Genomic DNA, 13880 nt, shown 5'->3' with positions numbered 1-13880 from the left:
AAACATTTGATTTTAAAACTTTGAATTCCAGATTCTTTCCCTTCCTCCCTCATCACTCACCCTTACTGGGAAGATAAGCAATTCAATATAGGTTGCACATGTGTAGCTATGCAAAACATTTCCATAGTGGATATATTGTGAAAGACTGACTATATTTGCCTCCATCCTATCCGACCCCCACCTGTTCTATTCTCTATTTTGATCCTGTCCCTTTTCAAAAGTGTATGCTTCCAACTATCCTTCTCCCCAACCTGCCCTCCCCTCCATCATACCCCTCTCATCCCCTTCTCCCCTACTGTCCTGTAGGGTGAGATACCCTATTTAGTTTGTATGTCATTCCCTCCCTAAGCCAAATTCAGTGAGAATAAGGTTGACCCATTCCCTTTTGCCTTCCTGTTCTTCCCCTCCATTGTAATAGTTTTCCCATATAATTTACCCCATTCTGTTTCTCCCCATCTCCTCTCATTATATTCCTCTCTCACCTCTTGATTTCACCTTTTAAGCATGATCCCTTCCTATTCAATTGGTCCTGTGCCCTCTGTCTAGGTATACCTGTACACATATATACCTACACTCACGTATGTATTCATATGCCCATATATCCTCCTATATAGACATATATACTTATGTATACATATATAAACACACATATATACACATTTTTATTCCCTTCAACTATTTTCACACTGAGAAAAGTTTCATAAGTTACAATTATCATTTTTCCATGTAGGAATGTTAATAGTTCAACTTTAATAAGTTCCTTATGATTCTTTTCCCTGTTTACCTTCTCATGCTTCTCTTGCTTCTTGTATCTAAGTGTCAAATTTTCTATTCAAATCTGGTTTTTTCATCAAGAATGCTTGAAAGTCCTCTATTTCACTGAATGACCATATTTTCCCCTGAAACATGATACTCAGTTTTGCTGGGTAGGTGACTCTTGGTTTTAATCCCAGTTCCTTTGACCTCCGGAATATCATATTCCAAGCCCTTCAATCCCTCAGGGTAGAAGCTGCCAGATCCTGTGTTTCTACAATATTCAAATTGATTCTTCTTGGCTACTTGTAATATTTTCTCCTTGATCTGAGAACTCTGGAACCTGGCTGTAATATTCCTCAGAGTTTTCTTTTTGGGATCTTTTTCATGAGGTGATCGGTGGACTCTTTCAACCTCTGTTTTGCCCTGTGGTTCTAAAACATCAGGGCATTCTTCCTTGAGAATTTCTTGAAGGATGATTTCTAGGTTCCTTTTTTGATCATGGCTTTCAGGTAGTCCAATAATTTTTAAATTATCTCTCCTGGATCTATTTTCCAGGTCAGTGGTTTTTCCAATGAGATATTTCACATTGCTTTCTATTTTTTCATTTGTTTGGATCTGTTTAATAGTATCTTGATTTCTTATAAAGTCACTAGCTTCCATTTACTCCAATCTAATTCTGAAGGAATGATTCTCTTCAGTGAGCTTTTGAGATTCTTTTTCCATTTGGCAAATTTGGCTTTTTTAAGGCATTCTTCTCATTGGCTTTTTGAGCCTCTTTTGCCATTTGAGTTAGTCTATTTTTTAAGGTGTTATTTTCTTCAGTCAGGTTGTTGACTCTAATTTCATAATTTTCTTGCATCGTTCTTATTTCTCTTCCCAGCTTTTCCTCCTCTTCTCTTATTTGGTTTTCAAAATCCTTTTTAAACTCTTCTAGGGCCCGTAACCAGCTCATATTTTTCTTGGAAGCTTTTGGTGCAAGAGTTCTAACTTCATTGTCTTCCTCCTGTTCCATGCTTTGATCCTTTTTGTCCCCAAAATAAGAGTGTAATGTTGGATTGCTTGCTCATTTTGCCACTCAATTACTTGACTTTTGGGCTTTTTGCCACAGTAGAACTATGCTACCAGAAAGGGGAGCTTTGTCCCAAATTTCTGGGGTTTTCGCAGCTGCTGGAGCTATTAGGTGCCCTTTCTGAAGCTTTCTCAAGCTCTGGCACACTGGTCACGCACCCTAGGACCTCCACCCCAGACAGTGATCCAGATCCAAGCAGGTTAAAGCAAGAGCGAATACCCCTCAGACTGGTCACTTGGACCCCCTACAATCTGCAAACCAGTAGCTTTGAAACAGCCACGTGGTGGCAGCTGCACGCCCGCAGCACCTCAGCCCTTCTCCCTCCCAGGGGTAAAGGCTGGAATGCACTCCCGAAATCTTGGTTCACAAAGTCCACACTGCACTGACCTCTCACTTTGACCTTAGCATCTATGGGTTGATAATTCTGGAAACTGCCACAGCTGCTGGCGAACTGAAGTTCCTCCAGCCAGCGGCTGGTTGTGGCCTCCCTGAAGCTAAAACTGCGGGTTCACGTGGGGCTGGGCTTGGCTCCCAGAGCTTTGCATTGGTCCCTTCCTGCTGGCCTGCTGGATTGTCTTCAGTGGGAAGTTAGCTTCTCTCTGTCATTTTGTGGATTGTGTGGTGTTTTCTTTATGCCTCCTTCAAGCCAAAGACTAAGAAAATATTGCCGTTTGGGCCTCGCCACATTTTATTTTCCTTTGGCCTGATAGCTAGCTTCATTAATCCTGGTTCATAATGCCATCATTGTCAGTGTACATACAGAAAACATTGTAGGACCGTGCCCCTTGAGGGGGGACATCATGTATGTTCCTTTCTGGGTCTTCAGTAGATATGGCTGTAGGCCCTGAGAAGCAGTTGCTCGGCTGCCATTTTGGTTAGTATTAACACAAGTCACAGAGTTAAATATTAGACCCTCGGCTTCTTTTTACAAACTCAATCTTTTATATCTTACAGTTATGATCCATCATCTGAGAATTTTTAATTTAAATTTTGCAAAAGTAGATTAGATGAAAAAAGAAATGGAAAAAACAAAGTTGAAAATTTTTAACTTTTTTCCATCAATAAAAAATTTAAAATTACTTTCTCCTTTTTAAAAAATATTTTTGTAGAATGATATATGATAGTGAAACTTTTGTTAAGTACACAGTGTTTGAAAATAAATATAAATTAATTTAAGGTTGAAAAAGTGTCTAAGGGTTCATTAAAGTGCCACTAAATAGATTTATCCCCATAGCACCCCACTGGATTAATTTCTAAGTACAGTATTATTATTTCATTAATCTTGACTGAGGGAATTATTTAACTCTGAATTATTTAAAAGGTGTAATTAGGAAATATATTTTAATGCTGTTTATTACTTTCAAGAATATAAGCTATGAGGAGAAGCTAGGGTATGTTACCTAGTACGAGGAGTTAAGGAATGGGCTTTTGTGAAGAGTCAAGTTTTTACCTAAAGAGTGCAGTAATGCAAAAAAAAAAAAAAACTAGCCATGTGACCTTAGGCAAGTCACTTAACTCCAATTGCCCTGTCCTTCCCCCTCCAAAAAAAAAGCAAAAGTGCATTAACCATTTGTGAAATGTCTTTAAATATGTAAGAATCCTGCCATCAGAGTTCTCTGTATAAAAGTGACAGATTAGTATTTATTTAATTTGATTGTATTTACTAGGTGAGCCATTTTTTCATAGTCTGACGATTGCTTACCTTTCTACCATGTGAATAATTACAGATTTCTTATTAATGGTGTCTCATTTAATGAAATCTTCAGTTCTTCCTACATGAGTGTTCAGAAATATAGTTTAATTCTGCAGTATCATTTTGAGTTATTTTTTAGCGTCATGGTCTCCTTAAAAGGTAGAGAGGGAAGGGGAAAAGCAAGGCAGTCATAGACATTGGTTTGTCCTGCCTACTTCTTTGTACTTATGCATGGGATATGACCTTGTCTGTATAGAGTTCTTACCAAGGATATATTGTAGAAATCACGTAACTGTGTTGTTCTTTTTTCAGACCAAGTCTGTGTTTGAGACTGGACTGTGCAGTAATAAAATGTTTTGTTATGCCGTCCTTGGATCCATCATGGGCCAGTTGCTAGTTATTTATTTTCCCCCACTTCAGAAAGTTTTTCAGACTGAAAGCCTCAGCATACTAGGTAAGGAAAAAAAATAACTGTATAGAATATGGAGAATGCTTATATTGATTAAGATCCAGTCACCAATGATAGGATAGGACTGTGAAGTTTTCAATTGAAAAAAAGATGTCTACCTACTCTTCCCTTTGGTTGGGTGAAGGGGAAACAGACCCCTAATTCACAATTAGGCCTCTAACACTTACTGGGAGTGTGTAACTAAACAAGTCAGACCTTACTGATTGCAGCTTTCTTCTATGATGCATATTGGGACTTTGGTGAAAAATGTATCTTCTTCCTCTCAACAGTTAGAAGCAAAGAATTTAAAGCTAAGGCTTCATGAAAGTGATCCATTATTTCTGTGACTTGCTCTGTACTTAAGGAGTCAGTATTAGTATGTTATACATATATAAGTAGTTGTTCCATATTCAGTATGTAGAAATGATGGGTTTTGAGATAATACTATCTTCACTTCTTAGGTTTACTTCCCCACATACCATTATAGTATGTAAAATTGTACATTTTCTTTGTAAACGACTCTAAAATACCATTTCTGTGGAAAGCTTCATTGGAATGTAGATCATATGAACAAATTCTGCTGCCCCTGAAGTTTTTCTTATTTCAGATTCCCTTCAAATGTGAGCTAGTTTTAATTTCTTTGTACACCTGCTTCACCCTTAACGTTTGTTTAACTAACTGTTGCTTTAAAAGGAAAGCAGACGATTAGTGCACTTGTTTTAAAGCCATGTTCTTTATTCAAAAAAAGATTTATTAGTCTTTACAGAAGAGTAGGATAGATGATGGTATCCCCCTGGTCTCTCTAGATCTCTTTCAGTAAAATCCTGGAATCACTCTGGGAAGGATGGTCACCCGAGATGACCTAGAAGTCAAGTGGAAGAGAGGCCTGGACTAGTCATCAGGAGACCGGGGTGGTTATTAGTAGCTCATGTTTCATAGCACTTGATAGTATGAGAAGTGCTTTGCACACCCAGTCACATAGTGCAAATATTGTTCTCTCCATTTTAAATATGAGAACACTGAGGTGCTAGTAAGTTGTGTTGTAATACAGCTAGTTAGTGTCAGAGCCAGGAGTGGAACTGTCATCTTCTAGCCCAGGCTGCCCTGAGCTCTGATGCAATACAGCATGGTAGGGTTCAAGGCATGCTTATGGAGAGCCTATTATGTGCCAGGCCCTCTGCTGTGCTCTGGGGAACGGAAGAGGAAAAGTGGTCCCTGCTTCCCTCTAAAGGTAGAAGACAGCCCAGAGAAGGGAGCCAGGGCGGGGGGGTGGGGGGAGGGGGGGGGGGGGTAAGGGGCGAAGGAAAAGCTGGCATCCACAGAGTGCCCTGATGGGAAATGAAGCCTTGGCTGGCCTCCTGAGCCCCCTGTGCAGATCTGAACATGCCTGCTCTGGGGCTCAGCCTCCGTCCTCATCTTTACTATGGGCATATCCTGAGCTCCCTGACCTCTCAAGCTCAGTCGTCAAGAGGGTGCTCTGATCAGCAGGTGCCTCAGAAAGGTCTGGTGGCATGGGCCAGCCCGGCACCTCACGGACACAGCTGTGTCCCACACAATGTCCAGGAGCTAACCTCAGCTTCTGTCTTGCAGACCTGCTCTTCCTGCTGGGCCTCACTTCCTCAGTGTGCATAGTGTCAGAAATCATCAAGAAGGTGGAGAGAAGAAGGGACAGGAGCCCAAAGCATGGCCCTTCGACATCATCCTCCTCCTCCTCCTCATTTCTTGATGTGTGATGCATATTGCATCCTTTATCTGTGAGCGTGAGTGAGCTGGGAGCCGCGGCCTGAGGATGTGCTGGAGAGGCAGCGTCATGTGGGGGCTCTGAGGATGTGTTCATGATGTCTTCATGTGAACATTGACATTAGAGATGGCTGAAGGATCGAGACTTCACCCACCCTGCCTGCTGCTGGGAGTTGCCAATGGATTATGCAACTTGGATATGATTTTCCTTGATAAAATTGGCTTCTGAGATGGGAACTTTATGACGTATGTGGGAGGTTAATTTAAAACACACGAGGATGAGGAAGGAAAATGGCAAAGCCTGACCCACCTTCTGCACTTAAGAGGTCTGACTGTATAGATAAACTGTCCATCTTAGATATAAATATTTTAGTTCTTTTTTTATTTTTAAATATTGTATTACTTTATGGTGGTGGGGCTTTGTTACTAATACACGAATAAATCGAACTTTTAAAAGGCATTCTCTTTGGTTTAGACATGGAGTCACAGGAGTGAGTGCCAGATTTCAGCTACTGTATTTATTTACTTTATTTGCCATGTAAACAGCTCCAGTTCTTCTTGCTGCCATTTTGGTATCCTATGGGGTTTTTTGCACAGGATGTGACCACTGTCGGATCACTGTTTTCTTTCTTTTTGTGATTGAAAAGCCTATACTGCGATTTGAAGTAAACGTTTGCTTTTCGTAGTAAGTGTATATGCTTGCATTTTCTTTGGAGATATGAATCTTTGGGGTCAAGCAAAACCTTCACACACCTGGGCTCGCTCAGGATCATGAAGTGCCCCGAAGTTGGGACGATCCAATCCCTTCTCTCACCTTTCTGTATCAACACGGTCGTTATGCTGAGTCACAGATGAAAACATATGAGCCAGCGGTGGGCTTAAGTTTATAATGAATTGTGTTCATGTGCTATATACATCCTTCTCTTTGAGAAATCATAATGCCCTTCCTCACATAGTCTCATGATTTCTTAAAGTCCAAGACTTGCCTCAGGAATTTTAGCCTGGATGATTTTTTACTCATATTTAATTGTTATTTTTAATAATTTACCTGTAACTTTTCAGGTGGCCTTTCTTTAAATCATACAATCTATTTTAAAAACAAAACCAAAACTCATTAATTTAGATATAAATAAAGGATTCCTTTTTGCCCAGGAAAGAAAGGTTGTTCCATGTCCATCTTATACCTAGTTCCTGTGGTTACTTGGAGCCTACTTTCTGCCTTTTTGAGTATTTCTCCCCTCCCCTTTATTCCACCAATCTTGTCTGAGTTGGCAAGTTGGAGAAATAATGGGGGATTCACTTTCTGAATACTAGTAATATAGCAAATATACTTGGAATACATATTCAATTTTGGCTGCAGTGAAGATTCAAAATTGCAAAATTGATGCAGATTTTCTGACTCCCTGCTGAGTATTTTTAACTTAAAGCAAAAATAAATCTTAAAATGTACTTGTTTAGTTTTTCCTAAACTACTCAAACTTATTTATTTATTTACATATTTGCTGCATTTAAATAGCATTCTGGATTCTTGCAAAGTGTTAGAGGATGCCAGCTTAATCACTAAGATTAAATTACAAAGCCTAAATAATTGTCCTTGGGGGATTACTAGGGGTAACATAAAGAAATTATGTCCTTGGGGCTACTCCTTAGAAAGCTCCTAAGCTTGGACAGTAGCTCACACCTAACTTTGCCTTTTAATGCTAAATGATTAGAGGCTATGATGCTTTGTTTCAGTTCATTAATTTGGGAGGGAATCAATATGTTTTATCAGATATGAGTCTTGATGGAAATTAAAGGTCATATTTAGTTGTTATTAGATATTTCTAACTACCTGCCCAAATCACTAAGCATTTTCTCCTTTGCTGTAGATGGACTTGAGATGTGTTAGTAAATCTAGAGCCTTTGGCCTTTATTTTGTAGACATTATTTCCCTGTTGGACAGTTGAGGCTGAAATGAGGCTACCTGTTCTCATTCTCAGTTGTTAAGGTGGCAAATTTTTTCTTTTATCAGCCATGTTCATGTGTCAGTGACATCTCCCAGACGTTGTTGTAAGTCAGTATTTAGAATTACTTGTGAAAATGTTGTCAGAGAGAAATTAGGGAATGCACATAAATATCTTATGTAGACTTATTTCCAAAATGAGAATATGAAACTGCAGTGGAGAAATTCACCTAGATGTCTACTTGGAGTAGTATGGATCATTTAAAGACACGGGTATTTAACCTCATGCCTTAGAGCTCTTGGGAGTTCTGGCCATACTCCTTCAACAGACTTTAAGGAGTTGCATTGTTAGAGTACACTGTATAGAGAGGATGTGCAGTTTAGACAAGACACAGTTCCAGCCTCTTTGGATTTGACAGTCATAATAAGAAAGATGAGATATACAACATTTACTTGAGAAGTGTGTTCATATTGCCAAGCAAAATTCTAGGTGAGGTTTTAAGTGTGAAAAGTGATTATTGGGGGCAGGGAGAAATTAGAGCAGACTGATTACAAGTTGGTTAACTTTCCTTCCCCTGTATCCCTGTTGGATAAAATTGTTTAGCCATGAAAGGACCAAAATGTTACGGAAAAGAAGTGGACAAAAGAACTTGAAACAATGCACAAATCTGTAACTGGCTAGCATCTGCATTTCTGCCTCACTGATGCCGAGTCCTACCCTTTTATGCCTTACTAGACTGGGGGAGTTGCTGTGGCCAAAAATATTAGACCTTATGGCCAACTTTTGGGTAAGTAACCTCTGAATTTAGCCAATTTGATTCTTGGGTGAAAGACTTAGTTTATGTTGGGGGCTGTGCTAAGACTCCGTAACGTGGTGGAGGATCCGTTTGCATTCTACCGTGGCACAGCCTTTGAGAATCCCATGTCATTTTCATGTTACAATGAGGTCCTTCATTGGAGGTGAGGCAAATTAAAGCAGGCAACATCATGAGTTTCCTTTTTGCTGAACTTTGATTAACCAGCGGGAGAGGCACCATCTGGAGTGCATCGCTGTGAGAGTAACTGACCTCCGAGTTTGTAGTAGATCACGACTCATAATTGTGTTTTTGTCAGCCTTTCAGCAGCATGCCAAAAGCGTTTCTTTGAATAGTAATTTTGGTTTTTGTCGTTTTCCCTTTCAAATGGGTTCCTCAAACTATGCATGAATCTAATAGGTTCATAAGATTTGGAACTAGCTAAAAATGTCCTGAGTGGTCGTCTGGGTCAACCACCTCATGTTTCAGATAAGAAAACAAGACCCAGAGAAGTTTAGGGGGGCTTCCCTCAAGGTCACCAAGGATAAAGTAAGAAGCCTGGTCCTCTTCACTGCAGGTCCAGTGCCCTTATTTTTCATGTAAAATTACACTTCCCATATGATTTTCTTTATAATTTTACCCCCCCTCGCCCCATGAAAAATCATAAAATTCACACTTCAGCCTACCTCCACTAATATTCTGCTATGTCAGTGATAAAGAAGTGACCCTGGCTTCTTGAAGGCTATGTTGGAAGAATGAGAGTCCCACCAGGCCCCAAAGGCTTTTGAACCTTGGTCCAGGACTAATGACAGATCTGTCCATAGGCATTGACCAGCTTGCCTTAGTTTGGAGAGGCAGTTGACAGAAGGTTGGTCATTATATGACTACTTGGCCACAATGGGTAATGATGTCTTTGGTGTAGTAGAGGGAGTATGATATGTCTGGGTGAAGGAAAGAGCCAAACTGTTATCATGGTCCATCTTTAAGTGTTTGAGAATCCTTGCTCTGGCATAATCAGGCTTTGTTAATTTGCATTTAATTTGTCCCATCAATGTCCTGGAAGAAGAAAAATGGGTTATTGATTCATTACAAAAATTTGGCACGTGGTCATCTTGTATGTTAAAACACACAAGACAATTCTTGTCGGTCTTGTTGAAAGATCTCACTGACTCATGGGATTTGTAAGCCACGGATATAATGGCTTATAGAATTTTTTTTTAAAGTTTGGCTGTCACTGCTGTGGGCAGTCACCACGGCCTTGACCTATGCTGGACGTTTCCCCATCCCTGCAATGAAGATCTGTTATTGCTAACAAATGTTCCTCCCATGCCAGGGCTCAGTGAAAGGCTTGTAAGTGCAGGGGTCCCAGCTGACCAGGCAAATGATAAACAATTCTAACAGTCCCAGTTTGGTACCATGTAAATACTAATGCTACTAATTTAGACCTAATAACTAATTTGTGATCAGTTAGTCAACACACACTTAGTAATTGCTTGCTGCATACTGGGCACAAGTCCTGCCCTCAAGGAGCTCACTATTTAATGAGGGAGATAATACTCAAACAGCTACTTGTGCACAAGATCTAGGCAGTGTAATGGAAGGGAGTTTTGAAGGGAAGGCGCTAGCAGTGTGAGGACCTACTGGGAGCGGAGATTTTCACTGAGCCCTTGAAGGAAGCCGGGGAATCCAGCAGGTGGATGTGAAGATTCTGGAGCTAGAGCACTGTTGTGTGAGGAACAATGGGCCGATCTTGCTGGGTCTTTGAGTTTGTGGAGGAGAATAAGGTTTGATAAGACTGGAGAGGTAGAGGGGCCAGGTAAGAAGGGCTTTCAGTATCAGAGGACTTTGTGTGTAATTCTGGAGGTCCTAGGGAGCCTCTGGAGGCTGAGCTGGGGAGGGCCATGGTCAGACCTAAACTTCATTGTGGCAGCTGAGTGGTAAATGATTTGCAGCAGGAGAGACTTGGGGTAAAGAGTAATAACTAGTACTTTAGAACATCTAGCATGTGATGTTAACTAAGTCATTGGGGATCTTTAAAATGTTTTGTTTTCCCTGGGATGAATGGAAAGAACATTGCATTTGGAGTCAAGGCCTGGGTTCCAAGTCCAGATGTATTTGTTATCCCCCTTGTGATCCTGGGCCTCTGTTTCCTTATCTGTAGAATGAAAGGGCTAGATCAGGTGATATCAATCCCTTTCTAGCTCTGATTCCTATGATCCTCTTTGAATGCAGTCCAAAGATCTTTGCCTTTCCAATTAAATCCCCAAGCTCTAAAGAACAATTCTGACCCTTATCACTGAGCCCTGGCAAATATAGAACCTTTGTTGGGACCACATTTATGGTGGTGCTGGGAAAACATCCTGTGTTGAGCAAGATGGCGTCAGAATAGAGCAGCTATCAAGCTCCGATAGAAATGGATCCTTCCAGGCAGCATAATGACTTAGGAAACCACTAATTAACATTACCTGTGTAGTGTTGTAGAGTGAATTCTTGTCAAGAATAGCCTGGCCTGCTGATAGTGGCCACTGAGGCTGCTTTGAACCTGAGATTCTCTGATACCATGAGAGCCACCAGTAGTGCTGTCCTTGGTCCCCTAAATCCCTCAGGGTTTGAGATTTCTTTCATAGGATGATCCCGGAACCAGCACTTGAGACGACTTGATGAGTAGTTTGTTTGAGCTTTTTTTTATTGTCAAATAAATAATGTCCCAAAGGAATGACTAAGAATCAATCGACTAACAGACATGGAAATTTGCAATATGAATAAAAGGGATTTCCTTGTTAGTAGCAGAGAACAGGAACATTTCACCATCTCAAGTGTTGTAATCACACTGTTTTTCATAGGTACACACATACATAATCTTGGTGATGAGTTACCAGAAATCTGGTGAATGTTAAAGACAAAATTTTATTAGCAAAAGATGACCCAAGGGATAAGATGCCTGGGGAGTATTCCTGCATTTATCAACTAAGCAAGTCCATGTATATTTTCATGGCAGCTATTGATATGACTGTTCAATGCATATGTAATTTGGATGGGGGGATAAGCAAGGTTGGAAAAAAAATCATCTGTCAACCTAGGCCTTAATCTTGTTGACCAGATATCTCAGAATGGCAACAGAGATAAGGTAAATTTCACAGCTATGGAAGTTGCTATCAATATTCTCATTAAAAATTAAATAGGCAGAAACTCCTACAAAGTTCCAAGCATCTTAACAACTGCAGGGGCATTCCCTCCCCCGCCCCCCCTTTGAAATGAGGTGGGATAAGCAGGTCAAGGCAAGAGGTGCATGTTGGTAACAAGGATATACCAACGTGTAAAGATGGCCAACAAATTTAATATTTGTTAATGATTGTTGGGCAGAAATGTTTAAGATGAATGGGCTGAGAACATAAAAGCAACATCCAATTCTTAAGATTTTCCAAAATAGGTAATTTTCTTTCATTTATTAACATTTCCTAATTAACATTAATATTTTATAATAATTTAGTAATAGGTTTCTGAGAGGAGTGTTGAGCAGAGACTTATAGTGAATTTCTCACTTTTTTCCCCTTAAAATATTGAAATTATCCATAAAAAAATAATTAAAACTGATTCCAATTACATTTAACAGTGTCAGAAATACCTATGAGGTTGAATACGTGGCCCCAGTGTCTCACAAAACATCTGAATATGAACCAGGTCCCTAACCCATGTTTCTACCTCTTCTGTGTACTATGATAAAGTGGTTGACTTACATGGGAGATCCAAGGGGACAGTGTAACAGAAGGGAGTGCATTTTATGTTTCTCCATGCAGGTTTTTAAAAATTTGGGCAGCATCCTAAAGACACATGGTGACCTGATATGGCCAACATCAGGAAGAACAAGCCGGGGCATAATTAATCGAGTTTGCTTTTAAGATGAGTCTTTATTACTGAGGTAACTGACTGGAAAGCAATTACCTCAGAACCATCAGCAGGACATCTGTTCCTCCAGCGTTTGGCAGCATAGAGATCTCTGGTAGGAGCATCAGGCATGTGGCAGGAAAATAATCCTGTATACCACTGGAATAAATGTTGGGAAGCCATAGCGTCAGCCTTGGGAATAGCTGCTTGTGCAGAACAAATCCCGGTTTATGCCGAGTGAGTAGAAAGCTCTGCTGTGCTCATTCATTTTGTTCACAATTCATGTCCCACGGAGCAGGTAAGCTGGTTTGTATTATACCCATTAGCAAAGCTCTGCTTGTGGAGGTGTACTACATTTAACCATGGGATTTTATTGCTAGAAAAAATGTAGGCATCAGAGTCCAAGCCTCTCACTTGATAAATAGCAGGGGTGGGGTTTTTTGTTTGTTTGTTTATCATGTCAGCTTTGCTAGCCATTAGAGGAAAGTGATTGAACATTGAAATTGCCATTTGTTTTGATCTTTAGAAATATATTTTTGTATAATGAATAAAGTATACTGTGGTCCATTTGAGTTCTGTTCTAACAGAATTCTAAAATTTAAGAAAGAACAGGAAAAAAATCATTCCATGACTTTTCCATTTCTTACCCGTCTTTGTCTAGTTATTTGATTCTCCTATAAAATCTAAGTCCTTGAAAAGGCCTTAACAGTGTCTCCACTTGCTTTCCCTCAATTTCTTAATTCCATGTTCTTATTAAGCCTTAATCACTGATGAATCACTGAATGGGCACTGCATCAAACTGAGACCTGTTAGAGACCTTAACTTGGAAAAATCAAGGTTCCCCCACTGCACCCACAGCCATCTCCAGTGGTCCTGATGTGTATCTGGCCACTGGACCTATATGGCTTTGGGCGAGAAGGTGAGGCTGGTGGCTTTGCACAGCCCTCCCTCGCTTAAATCCAATTCACGTGCATGTCATGGCATCACCTCCCTGGTGTCATGGTCCTCTTCGAGAACAAAGGACAAACGACAGCAACTCTCCACATAGTGTTAGGTTAGAGAAGGGAACAAACATTTATTATTAAGAGTCTATCATATGCCAGGCACTGTGTTAAGCACTTTAAAATTTATCTCGTTTGATCTTCAAAAACCACCCTGGGAGGTAGATGCTATTATTATCCCAACTTTACAGATAAGGAAACAGACAAAGGTTAAGTGATTTGCCCAGGGTCACCCAAATCGTGTCTCAGGTTAGATTTGAACTCAGATCTTCCTGATTTCGCATCCAGAACTCTATCTGCTGTCTAACACTAATTGTATTTATAGAATAACATTATTTACATCTTAATTGGTGATTACCTACTAAGTCTTGCCCCAGGATAATTTTTTGGGGGAAAGTTTGATGAGATGTAGGTGTCTTAGATTGATGAGAAAAACGCTAGATTTTAATTCCAAGAATCATGGCATTAAAATCCTGGACCTTCCCCTTACCCCCAGTGTGGACTGTGTATGTCATTTACCTCCTCGGCTTCCACCTCCTCATCTGTGAAACA

General features: G+C 40.2%; 1 protein-coding gene across 3 annotated transcripts in view; it reads left to right on the top strand.

Moving 5' to 3' along the window:
• Positions 1–6391, top strand: part of ATP2C1 (ATPase secretory pathway Ca2+ transporting 1) — a 110126-nt gene extending 103735 nt beyond the window's left edge. For all 3 annotated transcript variants that reach the window (XM_069088394.1, XM_069088396.1, XM_069088395.1), the window contains 2 exons: positions 3831–3972; positions 5557–6391. In XM_069088394.1, coding sequence (XP_068944495.1) covers positions 3831–3972; positions 5557–5699 — 285 coding nt within the window. In that variant the 3' untranslated portion in view covers positions 5700–6391. The remainder of the gene's footprint in view (positions 1–3830; positions 3973–5556) is intronic.
• Positions 6392–13880: the final 7489 nt, after the last annotated feature.

Source organism: Petaurus breviceps, unplaced genomic scaffold (assembly GCF_028583685.1).
Source record: "Petaurus breviceps papuanus isolate PSGF00001 unplaced genomic scaffold, PetGlider_PUasm1.0 185, whole genome shotgun sequence".
Classification (NCBI taxonomy): domain Eukaryota; kingdom Metazoa; phylum Chordata; class Mammalia; order Diprotodontia; family Petauridae; genus Petaurus; species Petaurus breviceps.
The sequence above is the reverse complement of the archived record's forward strand: the minus strand, read 5'-3'. Positions and strand labels throughout refer to the sequence as shown.